Source organism: Hyaena hyaena, unplaced genomic scaffold, assembly GCF_003009895.1.
Source record: "Hyaena hyaena isolate Hyena2069 unplaced genomic scaffold, ASM300989v1 scaffold_439, whole genome shotgun sequence".
In the NCBI taxonomy this organism is placed as follows: Eukaryota; Metazoa; Chordata; class Mammalia; order Carnivora; family Hyaenidae; genus Hyaena; species Hyaena hyaena.
Window position 1 is genome coordinate 519,559 of NW_024081067.1, and position 27,207 is coordinate 546,765.

General features: G+C 41.1%; 1 protein-coding gene and 1 long non-coding RNA gene across 12 annotated transcripts in view; one reads left to right on the forward strand and one right to left on the reverse strand.

Annotated features, from left to right (window-relative positions):
• Window positions 1-949, reverse strand: part of SMG7 (SMG7 nonsense mediated mRNA decay factor) — a 91,575-nt gene extending 90,626 nt beyond the window's left edge. For 5 of the 6 annotated variants that reach the window (XM_039252979.1, XM_039252978.1, XM_039252976.1 and 2 more), the window contains exon 1: window positions 866-949. Coding sequence is in view for 1 of the 6 variants with exons in the window: in XM_039252975.1 (XP_039108906.1) it covers window positions 866-894 (29 nt within the window). In the remaining 5 variants the exon portion in view is untranslated. The remainder of the gene's footprint in view (window positions 1-865) is intronic. The other variant, XM_039252975.1, reaches the window with a different exon arrangement.
• LOC120245830 lies at window positions 950-27,207 on the forward strand. Of its 6 annotated transcripts, XR_005531909.1 has the most exons (7): window positions 950-1,032; window positions 2,989-3,102; window positions 3,614-3,746; window positions 5,873-5,957; window positions 8,545-8,616; window positions 21,874-21,943; window positions 27,066-27,207. It is a non-coding gene; the product is annotated as an uncharacterized LOC120245830 (long non-coding RNA). The 6 variants fall into 6 exon arrangements; XR_005531908.1 differs by lacking the exon at window positions 8,545-8,616; XR_005531907.1 differs by lacking the exons at window positions 5,873-5,957; window positions 8,545-8,616.

Here is a 27,207-nt window from a genome sequence, read left to right on the forward strand (position 1 = left end):
TCTCACTAGCATGTACTTGGTTGCAATGTATCTTCCCCTTCCTAAAATGTTTATCAGTCGCTCCCTTTACACCACCCCAGACACCCATCACATACTCTCAAACACTGTACCCATGCGTCACTCTACCTCCGACATACAAGTTCTTTACAACACTCTTAATGAATGTACACGACTCTCAGTATGGTATCATCTGACTAGACTACACTAATTCTAACTCAGTTTCTTCTGGGGAACCCAACCCCGTCCATAGTACCTCCCTCTTTCCTCACTTCCTCATCCCCACTCCCCCCTGTTTATGCTCCCACCCCCGGCCCACCAACTAACTACAGATGACATTGTTCTTCAGTACTTCCAACGAGAGTATAAAAAACAAACTCGGGTTTCCAGAGGTCTCCCCCCCCCCCCGCCACCACCCCAGGTGTGCAGACTTCCACCGTCCTCTCCCCAGGCAACGCTCCAGCCAATCCCACATCACACAACGTTACCCCCGCCACCGGGACGAGACTCCACACCCACCTCCACTCGGGGACGCCGCTCCCCCCCCACCCCTCGCCTGCGAGCCCGCGACCCCGAGGGCGCGCGCGCACACATTCTCACGCTTTCCTAACCTCCTTCCCCGCACCGGGACGAGCTGGCTGCGCTGGAACTCAGCCCCGGCCGTGGGGGCTAGGCACCCGCGAGTGTGCCTGCCCCGCCCCCTCCCGCGGATCCCCGAGGATCCCCTCGCAGCCCCCGCCTCCCCTCCCGGGAACGGGAGGACACAGCAACTACCCCGCCGCGCCGACACACCACCTCTGTGTCTGTTACTCCGTGCCCGAACCTTCAACCCGCACCCCCCACGTACCGGGCCGACCTCTGCACTCACCGGAGATACTGCGCGCTCTGCAGGCTCATCCTCCGCCGCCGCGTCTTCCCGCGAAGCCTCTGTGGGTCTCTCAGGCTCCTCGAAGCGGCCCCGCGGCACCGCGGGTGCAGGCGGCCGCCGCCATCTTCCTCTCCTCCGGCTCCTCCTCGCTCGGCGGGGGGGTGGGGGTGAGTGAGGCGAGGGGGAGGGAGCGGGGAAAGCTGCTCTCGCTGCTGCTCCGGCCCGTGGGGCGCAGGGACACTCCGACCCGGGAGGGGGGAAGGGGAGGGAGAAGGGAAGGGGGCGGGGGAACGAGGAGGAAGAAGCAGAGGAAGGAAGTGGGGGGGGGGTTCCTCTCGCGAGATTTCAGTGGCGCCCGTCCCTCCGGGTGACTTCTGCCTCTCTGTAGCGCTCCCTCTTGGGATCCGCCACCCGTGAGAGCCCTGTGCGGCTGCTGAGCGGCCGGCGGCAGGCGCTTGGCGGCTTCCGGCCAACCCACCCCTCTCCCGCGCGAGGGGGCAACCCCGGCCTCACCAGGAACATCGAGCCCAAATCAACAAGGAGTTACACTCAAAGTCTTCCCCCGTCTTTCCACTCCACCCGATTTCTCTCTTCCTTTTTCCACTCCTCCACTCTTTCCTACCGGAAACGCTGCCCTTTCCTCCTACAGTTCCGCCTGCCAGTCCCTCAACTCTAGTCTTCCCTCGCGCCCGGGAGGGTGACGCTAAGGACCCCCTCCCCCTGTCTGCTGCCCCTCCCACTGCACCCCTGGAGGCTGTCGGAGGGGATAGGGTGGAGCCCATGGAGGAAGAGAAAAGAAACCAATCGGATTGGATAAGCAGCTGCCATGGCAACTGGCGGCTGTGGTTGTATTGTCATAGTAACCAATGTGTGCGGACTGGGTGACCCTCCCTTGGCGAATGGATTCCCGGGAAAGTGCCCAGGGTTCCCCCTTGACTTCCCTTCCGTCCATAGGCCTCCCCCAGGTTGGGAATCCGGGTGATCTACTGGGCGGTGAGGTTCACTTCCTCTTCCCTTTCCCCTTCCCGCTACAATGAGGGGGCCCCCGAGGCATTCACCGTGGGCTTTTCCACCCGCCTGCGGGCTGGAACCACCTCCGGTTTCCTCTCAGTGCCGGGCGTGGAGAGGGCCGGGCCTGCGAGGCAGACGCCGGGCCTGAAGGCTGGCGAGCTGCGAGCTGGAACGAGAAGGGCGAGGCGGTGGCGCGAAGCTTCGAGGCGGGCTAGGGGTTTCCCCAGGACTGCCTCCGGCTTTGAGAGGCGGGATCCCGCCAGGACGGGGTCCCTAAGGGAGGAGAACGGCACACGACGACCCAGATTCCTCTCCTGCCGGGCAGGACTTTTCCTGGCGGGTCGCCCCCTTTCCGAAATCCCCCAAAGCGTACCCAATACACACCCTCGGCGACCGAGCCACCTCCTGCCACCTCCTGCCGCGGGGAAGCCCGAGTGAAAGCGGGAACACATCCTAGAAGAGTAACAAGTGGTTTTCTAGCATTTAGAGCCAGGAACGTGGTGAGATGCCCTCCCTCTCGAAGGCACCCCTTCCCCCGTGGGGGTCCACGCAATTATCGAAGGCTGTCCTGTGAGTTCCTCCCTCTGCAGACTTCTCTGATGGGGCTGCTCTGTTTTAGAACTTGTCACTGTATCTTTTGGGTAGGAGAGGGAAACTCTGGGTAAAAGTATCGAGAAGAACTTAGATACTGGCGCGGTAAAATAGAGAAGAACATAGATACTGGTGCGAGGTTCCGAGGAAAGGCATCGAGGAAGAGGATTTTCATTGTTAAATTTTTCTGAAAGTCTATTATGTGTATTTTGTGTCAGGTTTGGGGTTAAAAACCAGAAATAAAGAATGGGGTCATTGATAACCTGGAGTGTGAGAAGTAGCTGGAGAAATGGTCATTCTAATGGCTTGAAGGACTTGACATTTTACAAATTATATTTCGATTCGTATCGTGGAGTCTTTTACGCCGCTGTTTCAAAGTACTTTAGGCAGTGCAACTGTAAAACCCCCCACCTTCACCCCCCAGAATGCAGCCCTCACTAGATAGTTTAAAACAGGATTTTAATGGGCTGTTCTGGTTTAGCTCGGTTTGAGCAACTGATTCCTGCTGTCTTCCATGCTAGGTGAGGAGGCACTTTCAAGATCCTTGAGACCACACCCATTAAAAGACTAGACCAATGTCTTTATGGAACATCATGTATTCGTTTGGAGAAAATGAAAGTACAGGTTACTCTGAGGTAAGTCCGAAAAATAGATTATCTTTAACGAAATAGAAACTAACCTATGCCCCTCCCCCTGTGAGCACCTACTGTGATGCGGCGCCGCGAGGAGGCGGTGACTGCAGCTGTATAATGAATGCCCCCTGTGACCCCTCCCTGCACCAACGCGCCACCCACTCACGGAAAAGAGAGCCACCTAGTGAAATACTGTTCTCATCTTTGGTATAGGTGCTGCATTTCCTTCAACCCTAGAGCCCAAGGATGGAGATTACTACCACATATTATCTAAAATACCCTACATCTCTTTCCCGAAATGTATTGCGAATTGGCACAGTTAACACCTTTTATGTGTGTGGCTCCTATCTCCAGTAAACAGTGTTTGAGCATATGTCATGACACTTCTCATAAGCAATCTAGGAGAATATTACTGTCTTCTCATTTTGGAAATAAGAAAACTGGGATCAGAAAGATGAATCCTTTGGTTGTTTTTTTTTTCTACAAACATTTACTGAGCATTATTATATTTCAGTCTATGCCCAGGTTACTGTGGATACTATGGTGAAAGAGACATTGTCCCTGTCTCGGAGAAACGCATCTTCTGGTAGAGATACCAGAGGATGGAGAAGTGATAAGAATGCAATATGGTGAATGCAGTAATTAAGGTAATGACAGAGTATCCCATGTACACAGATGAGGGTCAGAAATATAAATAATCTTTGTATTTTATAGCAGCTTTCCTAAGAATTTTGTGACATTCTTCAATAGCTTTACAATGCCCTACAAACTAGATAGAATTATAACATTTACATTACATTGTAGGTTGTAAGACACCAATGCCCATTTGAAAATAACTTCTGAAAATCAATAAAACTCAGAAAAATTATGGCCCAGAATTTACATATTGCTTAATGTACATTCTCCAATCTCATCTCTTTCCCCTGCCTCCCATCAAAAGATTTGTAGAATAGAAGCTTCTATACTAATAGCTTTTATTCATTTCTTTCCCTGCAGATATAGATTACATCTAAACCAAAAGAAATAAAAGAGAAACTCTTAATCCTCTTAAGTTTTTCAGTTTGTACCTAAGTACTTTTGTGGAAAGATCAAATGCTAGCAGACCTGAGTGCGCCTTCCAACTCTTCCCTCTCAGCCTCTAACCTTCAGTTTCTTCTTATTTTTCTTCCCTGACCAAAATGGAAATAGGCTTCCTGTGAACTTTATTGATGATATAGGTGACTGAGGATAAGTGACTTGATAAATGTTAATTTTCTTTTTGCCCTTTTACTCCTTTATATCAAGCTAAAAGGAATAATTTAGAACTACTGCAGCATAAAATCTTTTTTTTTGTTAAATTTCTTTTTTAATGTTTTATTTATTTTTGAGAGAGAGAGAGAGAGAGAGACAGCGTGAGCAGGGGAGGGTCAGAGAGAGAGGGAGACACAGAATCCGAAGTAGGCTCCAGGCTCCGGGCTGCCAGCACAGAGCCCGACACGGGGCTCGAACCCACGAATGGCGAGATCATGACCTGAGCCAAAGCCAGACGCTCAACCAACTGAGCCACCCAGGGGCCCCTAAAATCATTTTTTTTAATGGTAGCTTCTCTAGTCTTTGTAATACTCATAGGTCTGACCACACACCCAAATCTTTTCTCATTCGGTGCTGGAAGATAGATTTCTTTACCCATGATTCTGATCACAAAAAAAATACAGTATCAGAACATTGTGAGTCAGATTCTAGAGGGTTGAAACTTTTAAATAACTTTTTATCTAAAAATAACTTAAAATAACTGCATTTTGGTGGCACCTGGGTGTCTCAGTCGGTTAAGCATCCGACTACAGCTCAGGTCATGATCTCACAGTTTGTGGTTCGAGCCCCACGTCGGGCTCTGTGCTGACAGCTCAGAGCCTGGAGCCTGTCTTCGGATTCTGTATCTCCCTCTCTCTCTCTCTCTCTGACCCTCCCCTGCTCCCGCTGTCTCTCTTTGACTCTCAAAAATAAATGAAAAACATAAAAATTTTTTTAATGTTTTTTTTTATTTCTGAAAGAGAGCGAGAGAGAGAGTGAGAGAGAGAGCATGCGCAGGGGAGGGTCAGAGAGAGAGGGAGACACAGAATCTGAAACAGGCTCCAGGCTCTGAGCTGGCTGTCAGCACAGAGCCCAATGCGGGGCTCAAACCCACAAACCGTGAGATCATGACCTGAGCCAAAGTCGGACACTTAACCAACTGAGCCACCCAGGCGCCCCTAAAAAGAATTTTTTAAAAAATAACTGCATTTTGGCCCAAGTAAACAGTGTCCAGTTTTCAACCTGAGAGCAAGCACTTCCTGAGAAGCTACTCTTAACATTCCTGCCACATTTACCTAGAGCTTTGGTAACCTGATAATTAATACACAGCACGCCTCCTCCCTTTTTTATAATAATAGACATCTCACCTGACCCATGTAACCATAACAAGTACTAATTTATTTTAATCTTTAGCCTACATATTCTGCATGTTTCCAAATCGTGTGCACAATTAGGTACTTAATAAACGTGTTTCTATTTTGATGAGTAGAATGACTTATCAACAGCAGTCAAGTACACAAAGTGTGTGAAGCAAGTCTGTACTGTCCTTAGTACCACACCTCAGACCACAGAACTGAGTGATTCATTCTCTTCAAATAGTGAGTCAGACACAAATTGACATTTCAACCCAGGTCTCTCGTTGCTCAAGTTCTCGTAGACCAAAGGCTAGCAGCCTTTCTCAAACAGTTTGCCAAGTATTTATTTATTCATTCACTCCTTCCAGGGAGTCACAGAGCCTGAAGAACAGTCGGGAAGATTTGCAGTCCAAGATCCTAGAGAAGAAACCTGTGGTTTTTGGAGGCATTGAGGTACCAGAGAATGGTAGTCAGAGCACGTTCTCCTTCTCTGCTCTCCTAATATTGACTAAGAGAAACCTTGTTAATCTTCAAGAATTTCTCCCAGTTCCCAATTAGAAATACCTCTGGGAAAGAACCACACCTTAAAATCTTATCTGCTAATTTAATGGCCACCAACCATCTGGAGAAGACAAGAAGAAATTCTCCTAGGGAAGACTGAAGAGTATTAAAAAAGAAAACTAAACATTAGCCTCTTCAGTCTCTCATACTCTATACTGTCCAAGAGCTATAGTGTTCAGGGACCTCTCTTTACTGCTCCAAGCACAGTCCTTCAGAAATCATCTTGGTGTCCCTAGTTTGAAATCAATGTATTTCATGTCAAAATCTGTTGTATTAACCAGAAGCTGCCATTTTTTTCCCTAAAATACTCAAGTAAAAGAAGAAAAAATCTTTTTTTTATTTTACAGTCTGTACTTCCCTAATTTCTGTAGGGCAGACTACTATTTTTGAAAACAGAGAATGTGATACTGATATTCTTTGCCATAAATCTGCTCTTTTTCAAAACCATGGGAAGCCACATGTGACCACACATGTGCATGTACACATGTACACCTTCTTCCTCTCGCTGTCTTTATTAATCACCTCTATTTGCAACTCATGATACGTGATAGATGGAAAGTGAAGAAACTTGGGATGTAAGTTTGTCACTTCAAAGCATACTAAGGTTACACGCCCAAGGATCGTTCTGCTCTGCTTAACTATTATAAGGTCTTTGCTATTTTCCGAAAAATTCTACATGTCAGAAAATTAGATAGTTTGTCCCATATTAATAAAAATTCCTACACATTGATATATTTACATATTCTATGTATTCGCTGTATTAGGCTATAAAATGTTTTTTATTTTGTGGCTTAAATTCTCCATTGGTTTTCCATTACCCTCAGAATAAAGTCCCCCATGGTTAGGATGACCTATGTGGTCTGGCCCTTGCCTGCCTCTACTGTGACACTTCCTGGTGTCACCACTCTAGCCGCACTGACCTTCTCTCTGGTCTCTCAGTGGGCAACAGCCTTTTCTCCTCAGAGACTTTACACAAGCTGTTCCCTTCTTTCTCTTGGACCACTCTTCTCCCTTCTGATGCTTCAAGCCTAAGCTTGAACTTCTTTGGAAAAATCATCTCTACCCACCCCCTCTCCTAATCACACTGGATTAACTACATCTCTTACATAGTCCCTCAGCACTCTTCCCTTCCTTCTTAATGGCATTTGTCAGGATTGTAATTCTTTTTGTTCAATGTCTATTCCCTCCAGTCAGCTCTGTAAGTTCTATGAGGGCAGACACAGTGACTGTTTTTCTCACTCCCCTAACAGGGTGCCTGACACCAGGGGTCCTCAGTAAATATTTATTAAATCAATGAATCTTGGGGAAAAAATAGAAATTTAGACCATGGCATTCATATAAATGCTTAAAATTCTTGACTACCTAACTACAGAACATAGGAGTAATACCTAAGCAATAAAAAAAGAATTTCACTGGGCCTTCAACCCATCTGGTGAACTGAAATCTGCTATGATATTTAACAAAATGAAAGTTTTAAGTAAATGAAATTTACTTAGGTAATGAGTAAAGAGCACACTTAGGAGATTATGGGTAACTCATCAATTATCTTGCAGCAAAGTCCTATACTTGAGTGTAGAAAAAGAAGTCTTCAATATCCAAATCATTTTTACTTAACTTTTATGCTTTCAGATTTGGGAACAGGGGAAGCAGTCAACACTTTTACTGTGTGCCAAAGTAAAAACACTGCTGGGGGAGGCTGGCAAGAGAAAAAAGAGGAAATCACCTAATTGGTAAATAGGATAGAAAAAATAGATTTAAAAATTCAGAAAGAAGAGTGACTCATAGAATAGAATGGAACACTCCATAATCTTTGTATCTCTGACCAGAACAGTGTCTATAAATTTCTGGAATTTTTTTTTCAAAAAAAATTTTTTTAATGTTTATTTATTGTTGAAACAGAGAACATGAGTGGGGGAGGGGCAGAGACACAGAATTCGAAGCAGGCTCCAGGCTCTGAGCTGTCAGCCCAGAATCCGATACAGGGCTCGAACTCCTCAACCGCGGGATCAGGACCTGAGCCAAAGTTGGATGCTCAACTGAGCCACCCAAGTGCCCCATTATTGATTTTTATTGTTTTATTGTGTTTTTTTTACATTGTGTATTGGGATAAGGCTAAATAAATTGAATGTAAGTTTGCTAAGGAAAGGGCCACATGCAGTTTCACTGTAAGTGATATATTGAAATTGTTTCTGGCAGCAGATCGTCCAAGTTCAGTTAGATAGTGTGTGTATCATACCTACGAGTACAAGGCGCTTCATAGGCACCCCAACAGGTGCACTGCTGTTATTATGCATATGGGGGGAAATCAGAGCTTCACTCACTCGACTTTACACTTATTTTTAAAAAACAAACACAAAATGTAGAATTGCATTTGTGGAGAGAGAGGTACTAGCACACTGCCTCAAAATCACACGGCCAGCTGTATTATACAACCAATCATAAATTGCCAAGAGGGAAAACAGCTTTCATCTCCTTACAGAGGATGTCTCCATTCACTAGCAGTTCTTTGTTGGAATGAGATGAGATCCAAGATCTGTCAAAGCTGAGGAGGGTAAGGAGGCTCATAAGGAGCAAACCCAGCTGCTTATGCTTTCCCCTGCCCTCTTTGAAACTAACATCCCTGGGATGGCTCTCTGGCTCATTCTCTTTCACTCTCTCACTCTCAACCAATGGCTGTAAGCTTTCTGTTATACTGCTCCCACCCCCAAGTAATCCAGTCCTTCATCCAAAAGGACATGCATAGTTTTACCTCTTTAACAATGTCTCTGTGGTGAGACCAAGCCTATGGCACGTGCCAAGTGTTAGAATGCCAATATTTCCAAAATGTAGGCAGCAGCGGCCTCGACGTTACAGGAGGTTATTAGCTGTAGAAAGAAGATGAAATTAATTTTCTATAAGTATTTGTGGGACAGCCTAATTTTAGCATTAAAGCACAGTAGGAGTCATAGGTTGAGTTATAAGTTTAGGGTCTATGAGGAACATTCAACTGATGATCAGTTCTCAGTCTTTCACTGTTCTTTCAAGACAAATCTGAACTAGGGGCGCCTGATTTCAGTCAGTTGAGCACCCGACTCTCGATTTTGGCTTAGGTCATGATCTCATGGTTCATGACAGCACAGAGCCTGCTTCTGATTCTCTGTCTCCCTCTCTCCCTGCCCCTCCCCCACTAGTGTTTGGTCTCTCAAAAATAAATAAATAAGCTTAAAAAAAATTTTTTTAAAAAAGGACAAATCTGAACTAAATTTATGTCTGAGAACCTTAATCTGTATATATCCTGGTACTAAGAAAACTTGTGGATCCGCTAGAATTTTAGTATTTAGTTACTTATTCATTTAATCTTCAGAAACAGAATTTTCTGTGTTGAATCATATGCTCATCACTGGGGTAGAGATGGTGAACAATACAGTCTTATTGTCATATTTTAAAGTTTAGAGGACAACTAAGTAAAGAGATAGTTATATTACAGAGTAATAATGGTAGAGGTCTTTGGAATCATTCCACCTTGAGATCAAGTGCAGACATGCAATCAGATAACCCACCTACGTGTCCCAGTCAATTACAAAGTCCTTCGGAATGAGACTTTGCAGAGTTAACTTTTTCAAATTCTATTACTTGGCAGGGAAAGGAATATATACAGTTCAACTGTTCAGAAATGTGATGGAAAACTATATCCAAAAGTATTTTAGACTTAAATATACCTGAGAGATACAAAACTGTACATATGAAGTATGACTGCAAAATAGAATTGCATAGAAAATAGAAAGACAATAAAATATTAATATCAGTTATTTCTGTGAGGCAAACTATTTATGGGTGGCTTTTATTTCTCATATATGTTAGTATCTCCCATTAACCAAAGAGTAAAGTAAATTAGATGGTTGTTGTTACTATTATTGTCAGGAGTTTCATTTTCTGTCATTGTTTTTAAAGAATGCCAGAACTATCCACCACATTACAGGAGTTTAAAAGGAACATTAGAAATTGAAAAGGAGAGGGGCGCCTGGGTGGCTTAGTTGGTTAAGCATCCGACTTTCGCTTAGGTCATGATCTCGCGGTTCATGGGTTCAAGCCCTGCATCAGGCTCTGTGCTGACTGCCAGCTCAGAGCCTGGAGCCTATTTCAGAGTCTGTGTCTCCCTCTCTCTCTGACCCTCCCCTGCTCACGCTGTCTCTCTCTCTCTCCTAGAAATATATAAAAATATATTAAAAAAAAAGAAATTGAAAAGGAGATAGATGAAAGATAAGTGTAGTAGATTCTCACATCCTGGTGGTTGAAACAAAAATCTTATTATAAGCAATTCCTAAGGCATTTCCTAAGGCTCACCCTAATGCACTATCAGGCACTGATATACTTTCATACAAACAAAAACTGATGGGGGTGGTCATCTTTGAAATGCTTTATTACTGACCCTCTTTGGTAATTTTGGGTCCAGTGGGAACCATCACAGCCTGAGAAAGATGGAATTCCCTAGACGGGATTCATACAAGGAACATTTTAAGTAATAAATATCCAAAATTAAACCTTTATTTAACCCTTCTACCTTCTTTTACTTTTATTATTATTTTTTTAATGTTTTATTTATTTCTAGGAGAGAGAGAGAGAGAGACAGCGTGAGCAGGGGAGGGTCAGAGAAAGAGGGAGTCACAGGCTCCAAAACAGGCTCCAGGCTCTGAGCTGGCAGTCAGCACACAGCCCGACGCGGGGCTCGAACCCATGAACTGCGAGATCATGACCTAAGCAAAAGTCGGACGCTTAACCGACTAAGCCACCCAGGCGCCCCCTTCTTTTACCTTTAGACTACTCTTCTCTTCCTGACTTTAGGTCATACCTCTGAACCCACCCCCACCCCCCCCAGTTATGTATAACCTGCATTTCCACATTTCTCTGCAATGTGACCAGTCAGGAACCTTAACATTGTGCTTTTGGTTTCTTTTTTTTTTTCTTTTCTATTTATGGGTGAGAAAGCAAAAGAGGCAAAAGACCATAAAGTCTGAAGGAAGAGGAAGATACACCGCCTGGTGGTAGTAATAGTTCTTAGACACCTACCTATTAGAATCTACTTTCTATGAGAGATATTAAAAAGAGATTAGATCCCCAATCTGTCTTAAAAACAAGAAAGATGACCTCTAAAATATACTTCCAGGGGCACCTGGATGGCTCATTTGGTAAAGCATCCAACTCTTGATTTGGGCTCAGGTCATGATCTTACAGTTTGTGAAATTGAACCCCATCTTGAGCTCCATGCTGACAGGGCAGAGTCTGCTTGGGATTCTCTCTCTCTCAAAATAAATAAACTTAAAAAAAAAAGTAAAATATGCTTTTGGACTCAATAATCTCTGTCTTCTGCATGGGACATCTCTGGTCTTGCTGCCTATAATCTTTGACAATTGGAGATGATTCCTATAATGATCCAGATGAAGGAGGCTGGTATACACCAAAAGAAATTGTGTATTCCCATTTTAAAGACTGATATTTTCTGGGGTGCCTGGGTGGCTCAGTCAGTTAAGCATCCGACTTTGGCTCAAGTCATGATCTCGTGGTTCGTGGTTCGAGCCCCACGTTGGGCTCTGTGCTCACAGCCAGCTCAGAGCCTGGAGCCTGTTTCAGATTCTGTATCTCCCTCTCTCTCTGACCCTCCCCTGCTCACCCTGTCACTCTCTCTCTCTCTTTCAGAAATAAATTTTAAGGGGCGCCTGGGTGGCTTAGTCGGTTAAGTGTCCGACTTTCGCTTAGGTCATGATCTCGCAGTTCGTGGGTTCGAGCCCCGCGTCGGGCTCTGTGCTGACTGCCAGCTCAGAGCCTGGAGCCTGTTTCAGTCTGTGACTCCCTCTCTCTCTCTGACCCTCCCCTGCTCACGCTGTCTCTCTCTCTCCTAGAAATAAATAAAAACATTTAAAAAAAATTTTTAAAAAGAAATAAATTTTAAAAATTAAAATAAAAAAAAATTTTAAAAGACTGATATTTTCTGAAACAAAAGGTATCATCTGAATTTATCCTGTCACTACAAAGTGGAATGTCACCCTACTTTACCCATTTGGGAATGAGTGAAAACACCATTTAAAACAAACAGGAGAGCCTAGGTGGCTCAGTCGGTTAAGCATCCAACCTAGGCTCGGGTTATGATCTCACAGCTAGTGAGTTTTGAGCCCCATCTCAGGCTGCGCTGACAACTCAGAGCTTGGAGCCTGCTTCAGATTCTGTGTCTCCCTTTCTCTCTGCCCCTACCCTGCTCGCCTGCTCACTCGCTCTCTTTCTCTCTCTCTCAAAAATAAATAAACATTAAACAAATTAAAAAATTTTTTTTAAATTTTAAAACAAAAAAATACAAAACAGTTACAATCCAGGAAGTTGTTAAACTGCTATTTACTACCATCTACTCTACAGAAAGTCCTTTTTTTACTTCTCAGGTAACTGAAATCACAAAGAACTTTCTAACCAAATCTAAAAATCTCTTGTAAGTTTTTTTTTTCAAACTTTATGTTCCACTGGGCAATACAAATCATAGTTTCTTTACTGAAACTATTTTTACCTTGCATCTAATGACATTTCAATTTTTTTAAAAAATTTGCTACCTAACCTCATCTTTAATTCATTTTAAAGCTATGGCTCTAGTGATACCTAATAAATAACTGTAAACATTCCTTAAATGGAAATAGAATGAAAAGACTTAGCCGCTTATTGGATGGGAAGGAGGGAGAAGAAGAAATCAAGGAGACTCCTAGGTTTTTGCTTGGGGAAACTGAATGAAAATAGAAAACAGAAGAAATCAGTCAAAGAGATGTATGGATGTGAAGATAAGAATTTGTTTTAGACATGTTGAACTGCAGTTGTCTGGGGTTAAGAAAGTCTTGTGGACATGGAGAATCTGAGAGAAATCTGAGCCAAAGTTGTAGATTTGGAGTCATCAGCATGTAGATGGTAAGAAAAGATACTTGAGGGGTTTCAGAAAGCTTGCCTATGAAACGAGAGAGCTAGGAGAGGTTTTGTCTATAAAGAGGTGAGAGACTTCAGCAAGAAAGGATCCAGAATAGAAAATGATAGATAAGATAGCCTAAGTAGACAAGAGAATGGCTTCTGAGGAAACAGTAGAAGATAGATTCAGCACACAAGGGCAGAAAGGAGAAATCTCTTTTCTAGTAGAATAATAATGAGATTGTAATTGTGGGGTTTTCCTCTCCCTACTCTCACCCCTATTTCTTTTATCTCGTGCCCTTATGGATTTCAAAATTTAAGGTTACAAAATCGCATAGACTAGAGAATCCAGGACAAAGACTGATGATATAGGACTAAGGCTTTCAGCACTAGAATATATTAAAAAAATTCCTCTAATTGTATGCAGAAAATCAGAGATGAGAGCAAAAAACAAGGAGACTTTGTATTCTGCCTCCCACCTGAAACCAGAAGCCCCCCAAGGAGATTTATAGATATTCTAAATAGGTTTCTGGCATTTGAGAATAGAACAAAAACCTCAATCCCCATTACTCTGTAAAGCCAAAGAAGGTAGCAAGACCACAGAGTTCCACACTAGCACAGGAAAATAGTTAAAACAGTATTGTGAGCTCATGCTTTGAATTTCTACATCTTCTTCAAGAACTGGAATCCTAAAAACATTTTTTTTAAAAAGACATCTCTGAGTTCATTAACAAGATTATTAACTCCTGACATCAGATCGAATGAGCAACACAACTGGGTTAATGAGGACAAAGCTGTAGACCTGACTCTGGGTCTGAAAGCAGGTTGAAGTTGGCTAGGACTCTGAATCCTTCAGAGTAATGGAGAGCAAGGGCACCCCATACAGAATATAGCCTGTTGAGTCAGACTCACTGTGAAACTGGGATTTGGGAAAAGCTATGACTTGCACCCTGAGCGAGAGTTTAAAAAACAAAATGAACAAATGAACAAACCAACCAACCATTGCTTGTCCCTGGTAGTGGAAGTAAGCAGAGAAATTTCAAGACTTGTGCCAGACTGCTTTCCAGCCCTCTTCCCCAATATCCCTGATGAGGAACAGGAGCCCTGAGATACATTGTTCTGGACTGGGGGCTGGGACAGGGCCTCAGGATCTACATGAGGGAGGGCTCCACGGAGTAGGTAGAAAGATAGAGCTACCACTTAAGATGAGCTGCAAATTACAATTGGCACACAAGGCAAATTAACACTAAAAACATAGCCAACCACTCAACTTAATTCTGGTTTTAATGCATCTGTTAGTTTCTAATAAAGATATATTAAAATTTTCCAATAAAGGGGCGCCTGGGTGGCTCAGTCAGTTAAGCATCCAACTTCAGCTCAGATCATTATCTCATGGTTTGTGAGTTCGAGCCCCGCGCCCAGCTCTGTGCTGACAGCTCAGAGCCTGGAGCCTGCTTCAGATTCTGTGTGTGTGTGTGTCTGTCTCTCTCAAAAAATGAGTAAACATTAAAAAAAGGAATATTTAAAAAATTTTTAAAATTTCCAATACAGTTGTTGATCTACTTTTTTTCCCTGAAATTCTGTTACTTTTTAAAAATTTCATAGTTATAGGGTTAGCTGGATAGAACTTGGTGATTTTTTTCATTTTTTAATATAATGTAATTTTTATCAGTATGTAGTATGTCTTTATTAATACTTACTTGCTTTAAACTATTTTGTCTGATACCAATATTCTACTCCAACTTTCTTTTGGTTATTTGCTTATTGTAACTTTTCCTTTTCTTTATATTCAGCCTTTCTGTTATTTTATTACTGGCAGATCTTTTGTAAACAGCATATACCTGGGTTTTTTTTTTTAATCCATCTCTTTATTAACTGGGAAGTTCAATACTTACATTTAAGTATGATCCATTTGAAATTCTCTGGGTCATTGCTGGCATGTACTTTTGATTTTCTGTTTATAGTGCTTTCACCTTGTTTTTTTGGTTGGTTGGTTGGTTTGCCTTTCCTGCCTTTGTTAGATTGAAAAGCTTTTGTTATTCCTTTTCTTTTACCTCCACCGATTTGGAAACTACAGATTATATTTTATCTGTGCTTACAAGCAGCTACTCTTAAGTTTATAAATGAATACTCAACCATTAATTTTCCTATTTAGAGTTTTTAATTTTTTTTAATTTAAGTTTTTAATTTTGAGAGAGAGAGGGAGAGAGGGAGACCACAAGTGGAGGAGGCGCAGAGAGAGAGAGATGGAGAGACAGAATCTCAAGCAGGCTCCACACCATCAGAGCAGAGCCTGATCTGGGGCTCAACCTCACAAACTGTGAGATCATGACCTGAGCTGAGATCCAAGAGTCAGATGGATGCTTAACTGACTGAGCCACCCAGATGCCCCCAATTTATAGTTTGTTAAATACAACCATCTTACTATTCCAATAAGATTGTGTTGTAGCTACCAAATGTATTGGGCAGTTTTTGGCATCTAAAATTTTAGTTCCATATTTTTTACAACATAACGTAAAACAGGTATTATACAATCAATGTATAATTAGATTTGTCAGTCTAATTTCTCAGTTTTTGTATTTAACTTTTGTTTTTTTAATACCACACTTTCATTGTTAATTCGCTTTTATTTTTACTGAAATACATGCTTTTAGTGATTCATTCAATAAAAATTTGTGGTTGGTAAACTCAACTTTGAAAGAAAAGTTCTCTATTTCATCATTCTTAAATTTAAAAAAAATTTTTTTAATTATTATTATTTTTATTTCTGAGAGAGAGCACGAGCAGGGGAGGGTCAGAGAGAGAGGGAGACACAGAATCCGAAGCAGTTTCCAGGCTCTGAGCTAGCTGTCGGCACAGAGCCCGACGCGGGGCTCGAACCCACAAACCGTGAGATCATGACCTGAGCTGAAGTCGGACGCTTAACCGACTGAGCCACCCAGGCGCCCCCATTCATCATTCTTAAATTATAACTTAGCTAGGTATAGAAATCTGTGTTGCCAGTTATTTTCCCCTTAATGCATCAAAGATACTACCACATTGGCCTCTGGTATTTGTTGTTATTGATGTGAATTCTGGCATCTAATTGTCATTCTTTTATGGGTAATCTATGTACTCTCTTTGGTGGCTTTTGAAACTTTCTCTTTGTTCTCAGTGTTAGGCATCTTCACTACAGAACATCTAGGTATGAATTTATTTTCATTGTTTTACACCTAATACATGCTTTCATTTCAAGAACTTTAGAAAATTCTCAGTATCATCTCTGCAAATATTACTTCCACCATGTCTTTTATTCTCTGACGCTGCTAATTAGTTGCATCCTGCATGTGTTCTATGTATTGCTGTGCAACAAATCATTCCAAAACATAGTAGCATGAAACATGAGCCATTTTTTTATACTTACAGATTCTGTGTGAAAGGAATTCAGGGATAGCTTGACTCGGCTTCATGATGTTCAGGGTTTCAGATGAAAAGACTTGAACAGCTGGTAATCACTTGAATGACTGGGTTCTTTTTCACTCCAATGTCTAGGCTACAGTGACAAAGGCTAGACTGTATTAACTGGAGATTGGAGTACCTACACATGACTTCTCTATGTGGTTTGGGTTTTCTCACATCACAGGAGCCGTCTTTCATCAATGTGAAAAATGGAAATACGTATGTTTGTAAATACATAGAATATCATGGAAGGATATTTAAGAAATTAGTAATAATAGGGGTGCCTGGATGGCTCAGTTGGTTGGGTGTCTGACTTCAGCTCAGGTCACAATCTCACAGTCTGTGAGTTCAAGGCCCACATTGGGTTCTGTGCCGACAACTCAGAGCCCGGAGCCTGCTTTGGATTCTGTGTCTCCCTTTCTCTCTGCTCCTTCTCCACTCATGCTCTGTCTCTGTCTCTAAAAAATAAAAATAAACATTAAAAATATTTTTAATAAAAAAAAGAAATTAATAATAATTGCCTTGGAGAAGAAAATGGGATGCCTGAGGACAGAAAAAGGACAGAAATATGCTTTTAATCACATATTCTTTTGTGCCCTTTACATTTTATATCATGTGAGTGCATTATCTATTAAAAAATTAAAATTAACAAAAAATCCCCAGCTGTCAGATAGCCATTTATTTATTCATTAAACATAAATAGACACTCCCCTACACTTGATGTTACGTATGAAACACTGCACCAGGAATTCTGGGACTATTGAAAAGAAATATACCACACAGTCAAGCATGGCTCCTTCAAATAGAACATCATACAACAGATTGAGTCCCCTTCATGTAAAGACAAGACGTGACTCTCAAGTGATACAATCTGTGGATCATTGAAGATCCATCTAACCCAAAACATTTCCTCCTGTTAACCTGCTCCAGTTCTGAAAACCCATCAGGTAAAGAGATATTTTCAGTAAACCCCTATTATGCTGCAAATACACAACCTGGCTAGCCTGGTGACCAGATGGGGTAATTCATAGGTTCTCTCTAGCAGAAAGTTAACTGAGAAAAGAGGTTGGTTTTGGTGGGAGGGAGTTAAAAACCTCTGATGCATGCAACCCTGCAAAGGATTACACCCTCGAGATTTGCCAAATGAGAGTTCCTGTGTAGTAACAGGATAATGAAAGTACTGAGCATTTAGGAGAAATGGAGAAAAGCATGCATCTTACAAACCTCACCTAGTTTTCACGAAGCAGTGTCTGAGTGTATAGCAGAATGAAGCTCTACACTGAAATTACAGGAAAGCCAAAAGGCATAGTAATTGACTCTAGACTGACAATAGACTTATGGCTCTCAGTATTTTTTTTAAGCCATAAGACTAATATAACCTGTTATCAGGGCTCCTGGGTGCCTCAGTTGGCTGAGCATCTGACTCTTGATTTTGGCTCAGGTTATGATCTCATGGTTTGTGGGTTTGAGCCCGGCATTGGGCTCTGTACTGACATCATGCAGCCTGCTTGGGATTCTCTCCCTCTCTCTCTGTCCCTCCCCTGCTCATACTCTCTCTCAAAATAAACAAATAAATAAAACTTTAAATTTTTTTCTTAATTAAAAATAAATAAGTAAAAAAGAGTAATATAACCTGTTATAAAATGGTCTCATACACATCATCTATCCTAATACTAATCAATGTATATTCTGAATAATACTTGCCTCTTTGGATGTTAATAGATGTTGCTAACATAATGTATTTCATGACTAAATACATTTGAGCAACAATAGTTTAAGCAGGATTTTTTTTTCTTGGCGAGACTTCTTAGAGCCTATAATATGCAAGTATATATTTCCCCAAAGGGAAAAAAATATTATGCAATGTGCTCAAAATTATCTTCCCACAGAACCCTTTTTTTAAATCATAGCACTTCTTATGGGCTAATGTTATATAGGACACTTGGGAATAGCTGATCCTTTCTACTCTTCTCCTGGTCCCAGTTTCTATCCTGATGGTCACCTTCATCTGGTCTTAACTTACCCTCCCCTGAATCATTCCATATCCTCCATTATGATGTTCATACTTGGAAAATGTTGATGACATTAAAAGTAATGATGACCTTCGTGCAAGGTCTTCCTTCCCCCTTGTTACCATATGCCTGGGCATGAGTGCCAGCAAGAAGCTCTGCATTTTCTAAGTGATTACAATCTGTAGCAAGACTCAGAGAGATCCGTGGCAGATAGGACCAGACCTGAATGTAGTATCTTCCTGTCAGTGAGACCTGTCCTTGAGGTGTCATGATGCTGTCTGTAATCTGGTCTTGCCTTCTCTTAGGCCTCAAAATCTGGGTCAGTAATAGTGACTTTTCTACCCTTCCATGTTTGATTCAACTGAATTCTAAATCCTTTGAAGCTAAAATTAAATTTCAGTAGAGTTAGAAAGTCCAGGCCATAAAATGCCACCCATCTCTGACCAACGTGTTCTCCAAAGGTAGGAGATAGCCATAGATGGTGGCACCACTGATTAGGTTCCTCAAGAGAGTCCTCAGAAAATATACATTTTACTAATTTATATTACATATAATTGTACTCCAAACTAGGGCTTACTCCAGCCTTAATGTCCACCTGAATATTTCATCTATTTCAAAAGACTCACAAATCCATCTTTAGAGAGCTTTGCAAGATAACTTATCTTTACTGAAGTCTTAAAGACTTAGTGAATCACACCACATAACTAGACCTTAGTTAGCACCCTCCTTATTTATTTCCCCAAAGCCCCACGCCACAGAGCAGCTTCTTTGCTTTTCAGCCACTCCCTCATCCCTCACTACCCTACTTTCTCTGTCCCTTTCCACTTCCTTACACAGCTTCTCCACTGTGGGTAATCTCTTATCTTTTTAAAAATTAAGGTAAATCACATAGCTTCTCCAGTTCTTTCTGTCTCTTATCACACTTTCTTCCCATCACCTTCCCTGACTTACCCTACCAACTCAACAAGGAAGCTGGGGGAGAACAGAAATAGAGGAAATATAGTCCATTCTTATATGTTACACTTTTTCTTGTTATATACATATATATGACATATATGCATATCATGTATATGTCATGTAATATGCTCAGCAAAGCCTCAATATAACAATCCTTGCCTGTTATAGTCTGTCCTGTAACATTGCTAGATTAGTGCACCAATCAGGTATTTGTTTCTGAAATCCAGTAACTAGTTTAACTAGGTCTTTTTTAAAAAAAAAATTTTTTTTTAATGTTTATTTTTGAGAGAGACAGAGACAGAGCACGAGCAGGGGAGGGGCAGAGAGAGAGAGAGAGAGGGAGACACAGGATCTGAAGCAGGCCCCAGGCTCTGAGCTGTCAGCACAGAGCCCGACACAGGTCTCAAACCCATGTACCATGAGATCATGACCTGAGCTGAAGTCGGATGCTCAAATGACTGAACCACGCAGGCGGCCCTCCAATAACTAGTTCTCTTAAAAAGTTCATGCCCTTTAGTTAGTTCCACATGTAGCAAATGGTGTTCTAAGTTCTCCAAAGTTTGTATACCTGGGAAGTGTGGGATGAAAACAAATGGACAAAATATCCACGTATTGGTCATTCATATGAATAAAGCTGCCTATCTATCATCCTCTGATCAAACGGTCTGAGCTCACATGGGAAGACCCTTTTATGTCTTACTCATGCTAAGCGAGATAAGGAAACCATTGACTAGGAACTAGGTCAGATGCCTCCCACTGCTTATCACAGTCATCAAAGCAAATTTCTTAGCTTAGAAGTTTCATGTCTTTTAAATGGATTCCCTGTTCTCGTTTCTTCTCTACAAGCCAGGACTTTGCTAAGCACCCCACCTTCAGGCAAGGTTATACATCATTGGGTGTATAGGTTTGTCTGATATTTCTCAACATCTTATATTTTGGCTTGCATATCTAGTCATTCACTGGACAAATGCCTCATACATAAACTGCAAAAACACATATCCAGGCTGAATTTAAGATTTTAGAATCAGAAGGAAGAACTTCAGAGAAACTAGACTTGAAAAAGAATAGAAAATGTCAGCGTACACTCCCCAGTCACCCTGCTGCTTGATGTTGGTCAGAGTGAAATCAGGATTCAGTGGTGAAGACCACATCCTGTTACCATGGAAATTATTGTACTGTCACAAATTTAGTGCTGTGACTTCATGGTGAAGAGGAACAGATGGTCTGGAAAAGAATGGAGGCCTAGGGTTAGCAAAATTGTTTGGTGAATAAGCCATCGTACATCCTTCCTGGAAGTGGGTAAGAACATAAATAATAAGCAAAAACAACTTTACTGGAGCTTTATAAAAGCCACCAAGGAAGGAGTTTAGCCAGGGTAAAACTACAAAGCTCTTTTCCAATGACAGAAAAACAAGCATTTTACTGTAGGGTGAAGCATGGGTGGGAATACAGTACAGCTTACAATAAGTCCATGTTCCAAAGCTGCCCCTTCACTCTTTACCAGCCTCTCACTTGACCACCATTGAAGTGACATCTAGAGCCCTCGGGGCCAGCAATCAGGCCCACACTTGCCACACTTTCACACTGTCCCATTTTTTAGATATTTCTGACTCTAAGTGTTGGTTTGATTCCTGCATCCTAGGTCACATACTTCCAAACAGCCTTAAGAACCCAGGCCGGGAGGGCTGGGTGGCAGGCTCACAGCCTGCGCTGGGGGTGTGTGTAGCTAGCTCATCTTGCCTGAGAGGTCACAGTCCAGAGACTGAGTTCTTGCCCAGCCACGTCGGCACTCCGGAAACCCGTCTCCACCCACTGGACAATGAAACCAAGGTATTGCTGGCAACTCAAAAATTGACCAAAAGCACTGATTTTCAGAACTATCTGCCTAGTAACTTTCCACCGTGATATTGTTCATTTAAAGGGCAATGAAGTTTCCCAAGCTTATAAATGCCACTAAAGTCAGTCATCCTCAGAAACACACTTTATTTGGAGGAGAGGCAATGAGAAATTTCCCAGCATTATCACCCTCTGGGGATGATTATCAAGCAAATTAAGAGAAGCTAACATCAGCTAACAACTAGTGTGTGCTAGCCTACATGCTTAACGTTGTTTGTTTTTTAAATAACTTTAGATTTTATTTACAAGAGAGTTGCAAATACGGAGAGCTCATGGATATCCTTCATCTGGCTTCCTCGATGTTAACATGTTATGTAACCACAGTACAAGATTGACATTGTGAAATCAATGTTAGTACTGTACTGTACTGTACTTCATTCCAATTTCACCGGTTTTTCCATTAATGACCTTTTTCGGTTCTGAGATCCAGTCCACGTTAACATTTAGTCATTGCATCTAAGTCCCCTTCAATCTGTGATAGTTTCCTGGTCTTTCCTTGTTTTTCAAGACCTTGACAATGTTGAAGAGTATTGGTCAGGTATTTTGTAGAACATCCCCAAATTGAAGTTTCTCTGATATTTTCTCATTACTAGACTGAGCTCACGGATTTTTGGAAATGACATCACAGAGGAGAAGTGCCCTTTTCATGACATCATATCAGAGGTACACGATATCAATATAACTTATTATTGATGATGTTAACTTTGGCCACTTGGTTAAAATGATGTATGCCAGGTTTCTCTGCTGTAAAATTACGTTTTCCCTTTCCATACTCTGTTTGTTAGAACAGATCAATATGTCCAATCCACATTTAAGGAGAAGGGAATTAGGCTTTACCTCCTAATTACCTCCTAAAGATAATTATCAAAGAATTTGTGCCCATATAAACATTTCAACCATCCAAATAACTAATATTTTTGGTGAAATAGTTTAAGGCTATATAAATATTCTGTTTCTAATTTTAGGGGATATTGACTGCAGCAATTATTACCATGGTGTGCCAATGGTTATTTTAAATGTCCCGGAGGGCGCCTGAGTGGCTCAGTTGGTTTAGCCTCCAACTCTTGGTTTCAGCTCAGGTCATGGTCTCACAGTCTCTTGAGTTCGAGCCCCACGCAGGGTCTGTGCTGACAGCATGGAGCTTGCTTGGGATTCTCTGTCTCTCCCTCTCTCTGCCCCTTCCCACTCATGCTGTCTGTCTCTCTTAAAATAAACTTTCTTAAAATTTTTTTAAAAATATATCCCTGATTCCTTCTATACGTATTATTTGAAATCCTTCTGTAAGATTTGGTTCCCCTCATATATACCCTGCCACCACTAATTTATTTGTTTTCTTATTTATATCAGTATAGGCTCATGGATATTTATTTTATTCTTTGAATTATAATCCAAAACTGTGATTACTTATTTTGTTGTTTGGATTGCTCCAATTCTGTCTTTTGGGGGTAGCTTTGGGTTGTCCCTGTGTCTTCCTGATATGCCCTGTACAGGAAAGAGGTAACATGGGTCAGAGGCTGCTATGTTTACTGCCCATAAGGTTGCCCTTGGCTGGCATGTGGAAACTTGGCTTGTGAAAAAGTTCCCTGTACAGATATGAAAAGCTCTATGCCCTTCTGAACTTGATCTGCCCATTGAAGCCAATGAACACCTGCCTCTTTCTGAGAGGCCACAGTTGTCATAGTTGCCAGGCAGAGAATGCCAATACTACCAGCCCCCAAGAAAAACCCTGAGTCTCCAATGGGCTTCCCTAGGAGAAACATTTCTGTACGTGCCACTGCATTTTCGCTACCAGAAACGGAACACACCTAGTTTGCCCCCTCCTGGGCTGGGAGGGAAAGGCTGTGGATAGATTTCTCCATATTCTATGCATCTTTCCCCACTTAATGATCTGCTATGTAATCTTACTGTGTCATTGTAATAGACTTTAGCCATTAATGCAATAGAATCCTGTGAGTTCCGCTAGCATAGCACTGCGTTTATCAGTGGTCTTGGGTACCTCTAAACATGCCCTATCCCCCTTCCTTCCTCCCTCCCTCCCTTTCTCCCTTCCTCCCTCTCTCTCTCATTTTCTCTGTTTATTAGCGCTTCCTTACTTAGTAGCACTACAAGAAGCACCAGACTTGTATTTTCCTTGTCTTGGTCTTAGAAGCAGTCATTTCTTCAAGGAGCCTTATTTTTTCTTTTCTTTCTTTCTTTCTTTCTTTCTTTCTTTCTTTCTTTCTTTCTTTCTTTCTTTCTTTCTTTCCTTCCTTCCTTCCTTCCTTCCTTCCCTTCTTTCCTTCTTTCCTTCTTTCCTTCTTTCCTTCTTTCTTTCTTTCTTTCTTTCTTTCTTTCTTTCTTTCTTTCTTTCTTTCTTGCAAGGTCTGTGGCTCATTGCTAATATGGTATCATTGTTTCTAAGCCCTTTGGGTAGGTAGACAAGGATGTGTATGTAGTATGTTTTCTAACCCCCCCCCCCACACACACACATACCACACACAATTTTTTTGAGGGGTGGGAGGAGGGGCAGAAAGAAGGGGAGAGAGAGAATCTTAAGCAGACTCTACGCTCAGTGAGGAGCCCGATTCAGGGCTGTGTCTCACGACCATAAGATCATGACCTGAGTAGAAATCAAGAGTCAGAAGACTCACTGAGCCAACCAGGTGCCCCAACCAAATGCATCTAAGATACATCTATGTTGTCGTGTGAATCCATAGTTCATATTTTTTAAATTGCCGAGTAGTATTTTACTGTATGGATGGATTACAGTTTGTTCATCTGTTCACCTCTTGAGGACATCTCAGCAGCCTCCAGTTTTGGGTGATTATGAGTAAAGCTTCTATAAATATTCATTTACAGATGTCTGTATATACAAGTTTTCAATTCACTTTCATAATTACCTAGGATTCAGATTGCTGGGCCGAATGATAAATGTATGTTCCACTGTGCTGAGAACTGCCAAACTAGCTGTACCATTTTGCATTTCCACAACCAATGACTCAGAGTGCTTGTTGCACCACATCTTAACCAGCATTGGGGATTAGCAATTAAAAAAAAATTTTTTTAGCCATTGTAATGGATATCTATTATGGTTTTCATTTACATTACCCTAAAGACTAATTACTTAGAGCATCTTTTCATATGCTTATTCTCCATTTGTATATTTTCTTTAGAACCATATCTTTCGTCTTTTTTTTTTTTTTTTTTAATTGGGTTATCCGGGTTCTTGCTGAGTGAGAGCAATTCTTTATATTCTGGCTCTAAGTCCTTTATTGTACATGTGATTTACAAATATTTTCTTTATTCTAACGATTTTTTTTCCAAAATCTAAGTCTCGAATTTCGGTAAGTCCAATTTATCAACATTTTCCTTTTATGGATTGTGCTTTTGGTGTCATATATTAAAACTAGTTACCAAACCCAAGATGATGCCAATTTTATATTTTCTTCTAAAAGCTTGATAGTTCTACATTTTACATCCAGGTATATGATCCACTTTGAGTTGATTTTTGGATAAGGTGTGAAGTATGTGTTAAGGTTATTTTTTTCCTTTCTGCATATGTACGTTGAAATGTTTTAGCACCATTTGCTGGAAAGATTATACTTTCTTCATTGAATTGACTTTGCACCTTGTCAAAACTCGGTTGACTATATGTCAGTGAATCTATTTCAGGGTTTTTCTGCTTCATTCATCTATGTGTCTCTACTTTTGCCAATTCCATACTGTCTTCATTACTATAGCTTTGTAGTAAATCTTAAAATTGAGTTTGTATAGGGGCACCTGGGTGGCTTAGTCGGCTAAGCCTCCGACTTTCGCTTAGGTCATGATCTCACGGTTCGTGGGTTCGAGCCCCGCGTCGGGCTCTGTGCTGACTGCCAGCTCAGAGCCTGGAGCCTGTTTCGGTCTGTGACTTCCTCTCTCTCTGACCCTCCCCTGCTCACGCTGTCTCTCTCTCTCTCTCCTAGAAATAAATAAAACATTAAAAAAAAAAAATTTAAAAAAAAAAAAAAAATTGAGTTTGTATAGCTCTTCTCTCTCTGTTCATATATATTTACATATAAATATAGATTCATATATATCTATCTGTTTTTATTTGTCTTTATATATAATTATATAAACTATATTTACTTCATATATATAAAGTGTAGATACTTTATATGTAATATGTAAATATAAACATAAAATACATACCTATATATAAAATATATAAGTAAATATATTTTTATATATTATGTGTCATGTATATTATTCCCTGGTCTCGCTCTAACATCCATATCCTGAGTTTACTTGTGATGATTGCTCTGTCTATTCATGCTGCCAGCTTAGATATTTTAAATGAGTTATCTCAAAGTTTTCAAATGCATCTATGACTTCAAAGAGGATTTTTTAAAATGTTCCATCTACATTTTATGATCATCTAATATGAGATTATTTTGGATCTTGTCATGCAGTGTTAGTCCTCATGTTTGTTTCTAGCCGAGTTTGTACCAATGAATATCTAAAGTAACAGCATATAGTATTTAATTAGTGGGAAAGCATGTCAGACTGTTGTTAATTTGCATGTCTTAAAGTCAAAACGACAATAATTTTCCTGCATATAGTGCTGTACTCGTGTTGATTAAGGTTACCTGTTATGTAGACAAAACTAGGCTTTTGCATAGAAAAATACTTTGGCTTAAGTTATTTAATAACTTGAAATTTTGGCTAACCATGATGAAAATGACATAGTGCCAGCTAATTAGTAGCGGCTGACCTAGTATGTAAATTTCTTATTTGCATCAAGTGAAAGCTAAATTATGTCATGCTAGCTCTCTTTTTCACACAAAAGTGTCCCTAGTAGTTTAAATAAAGGAGTAGGAGAATTAAATAAGCTGCACCATAAGAGTTTTTCATACCGCAGGTGGACATATTGTTTCAATGTTCTCTTTGTCAGCCCAGTTCTAACAGAGTGTTTGTTGGTTGTATAAATGTAAAAAAGAATTTTGTATTAACTAGTATTTTTCCCAGAATTGTTTTTTTGGGGTGCACTGTCGAATCATGGACAGTTTAATATTGGATTTGGAGTTAAAAACAAATTCATTGTTTAAAATGAAAAGTAGGCTACCTATGTGGCTCAGTCAGATAAGCGTACAGCTCTTGATTTCGGCCCTGGTCATGGTCTCACATTTTCATGAATTTGAGCCCCCAAGTCGGGCTCCACGACTTTCTGCGGAGTCTGCTTAGGATTATCTCTCTCTATCTCCCCCTCCCCTACTTGCATTCTCTCTCAAAATAAACAAATTAACTTAAAAATATGTATACGTGATTAAAATAGACAAAAATAAATAAAATGAAAAGCAAAAAGAATAACAACAGCCCAAATTTTAGCCAATTAAAAATCAAATTAAGTCCACAAGTGACAGAAAGCACTCTCCCCCTTATCTGGAATTGGCAACTTCAACCAGAGTCCTCTGAAGAGACGCAGCCCTCTCACGTATCTCGTAAGGAGGCTACTTGGTGATCGATAAAGGGACCAGGGCACCTGGCAAAAGAAGTGGGGCCTAAATCCATCTAAAGGAAATCCATCTAAAGGAAGAAGCAACTTTTCTAACTTACACAGAGGTGTCAAATGGGCGTATTGGTGCCTTAGTTGAAGAATCCTTTGTCAAGTTTGTTGCATCAGTTAGCATATATATATAGCTGCAAGTCACAGGGCATGTGACAAAGACTGCCTTAAGTAATGAACATATTTATCTGGAGATAGATGGTTCCAGGGTTTGGAAGTAGCTTGATGATGCCATTAAAGTTTTTTTTTTAATCTTTCCAGTCTGACATCCTTGAGTGTTGAAGGTTGATCCTCGGATAGTCATCTCCTCGTAACAGAATTGCTGCTACAGCTCCAAGATCACATCTTCATGGAATAGCATTGAACCCCCATCTCTGTTTTTATCAGAAATAAAAATTATTTG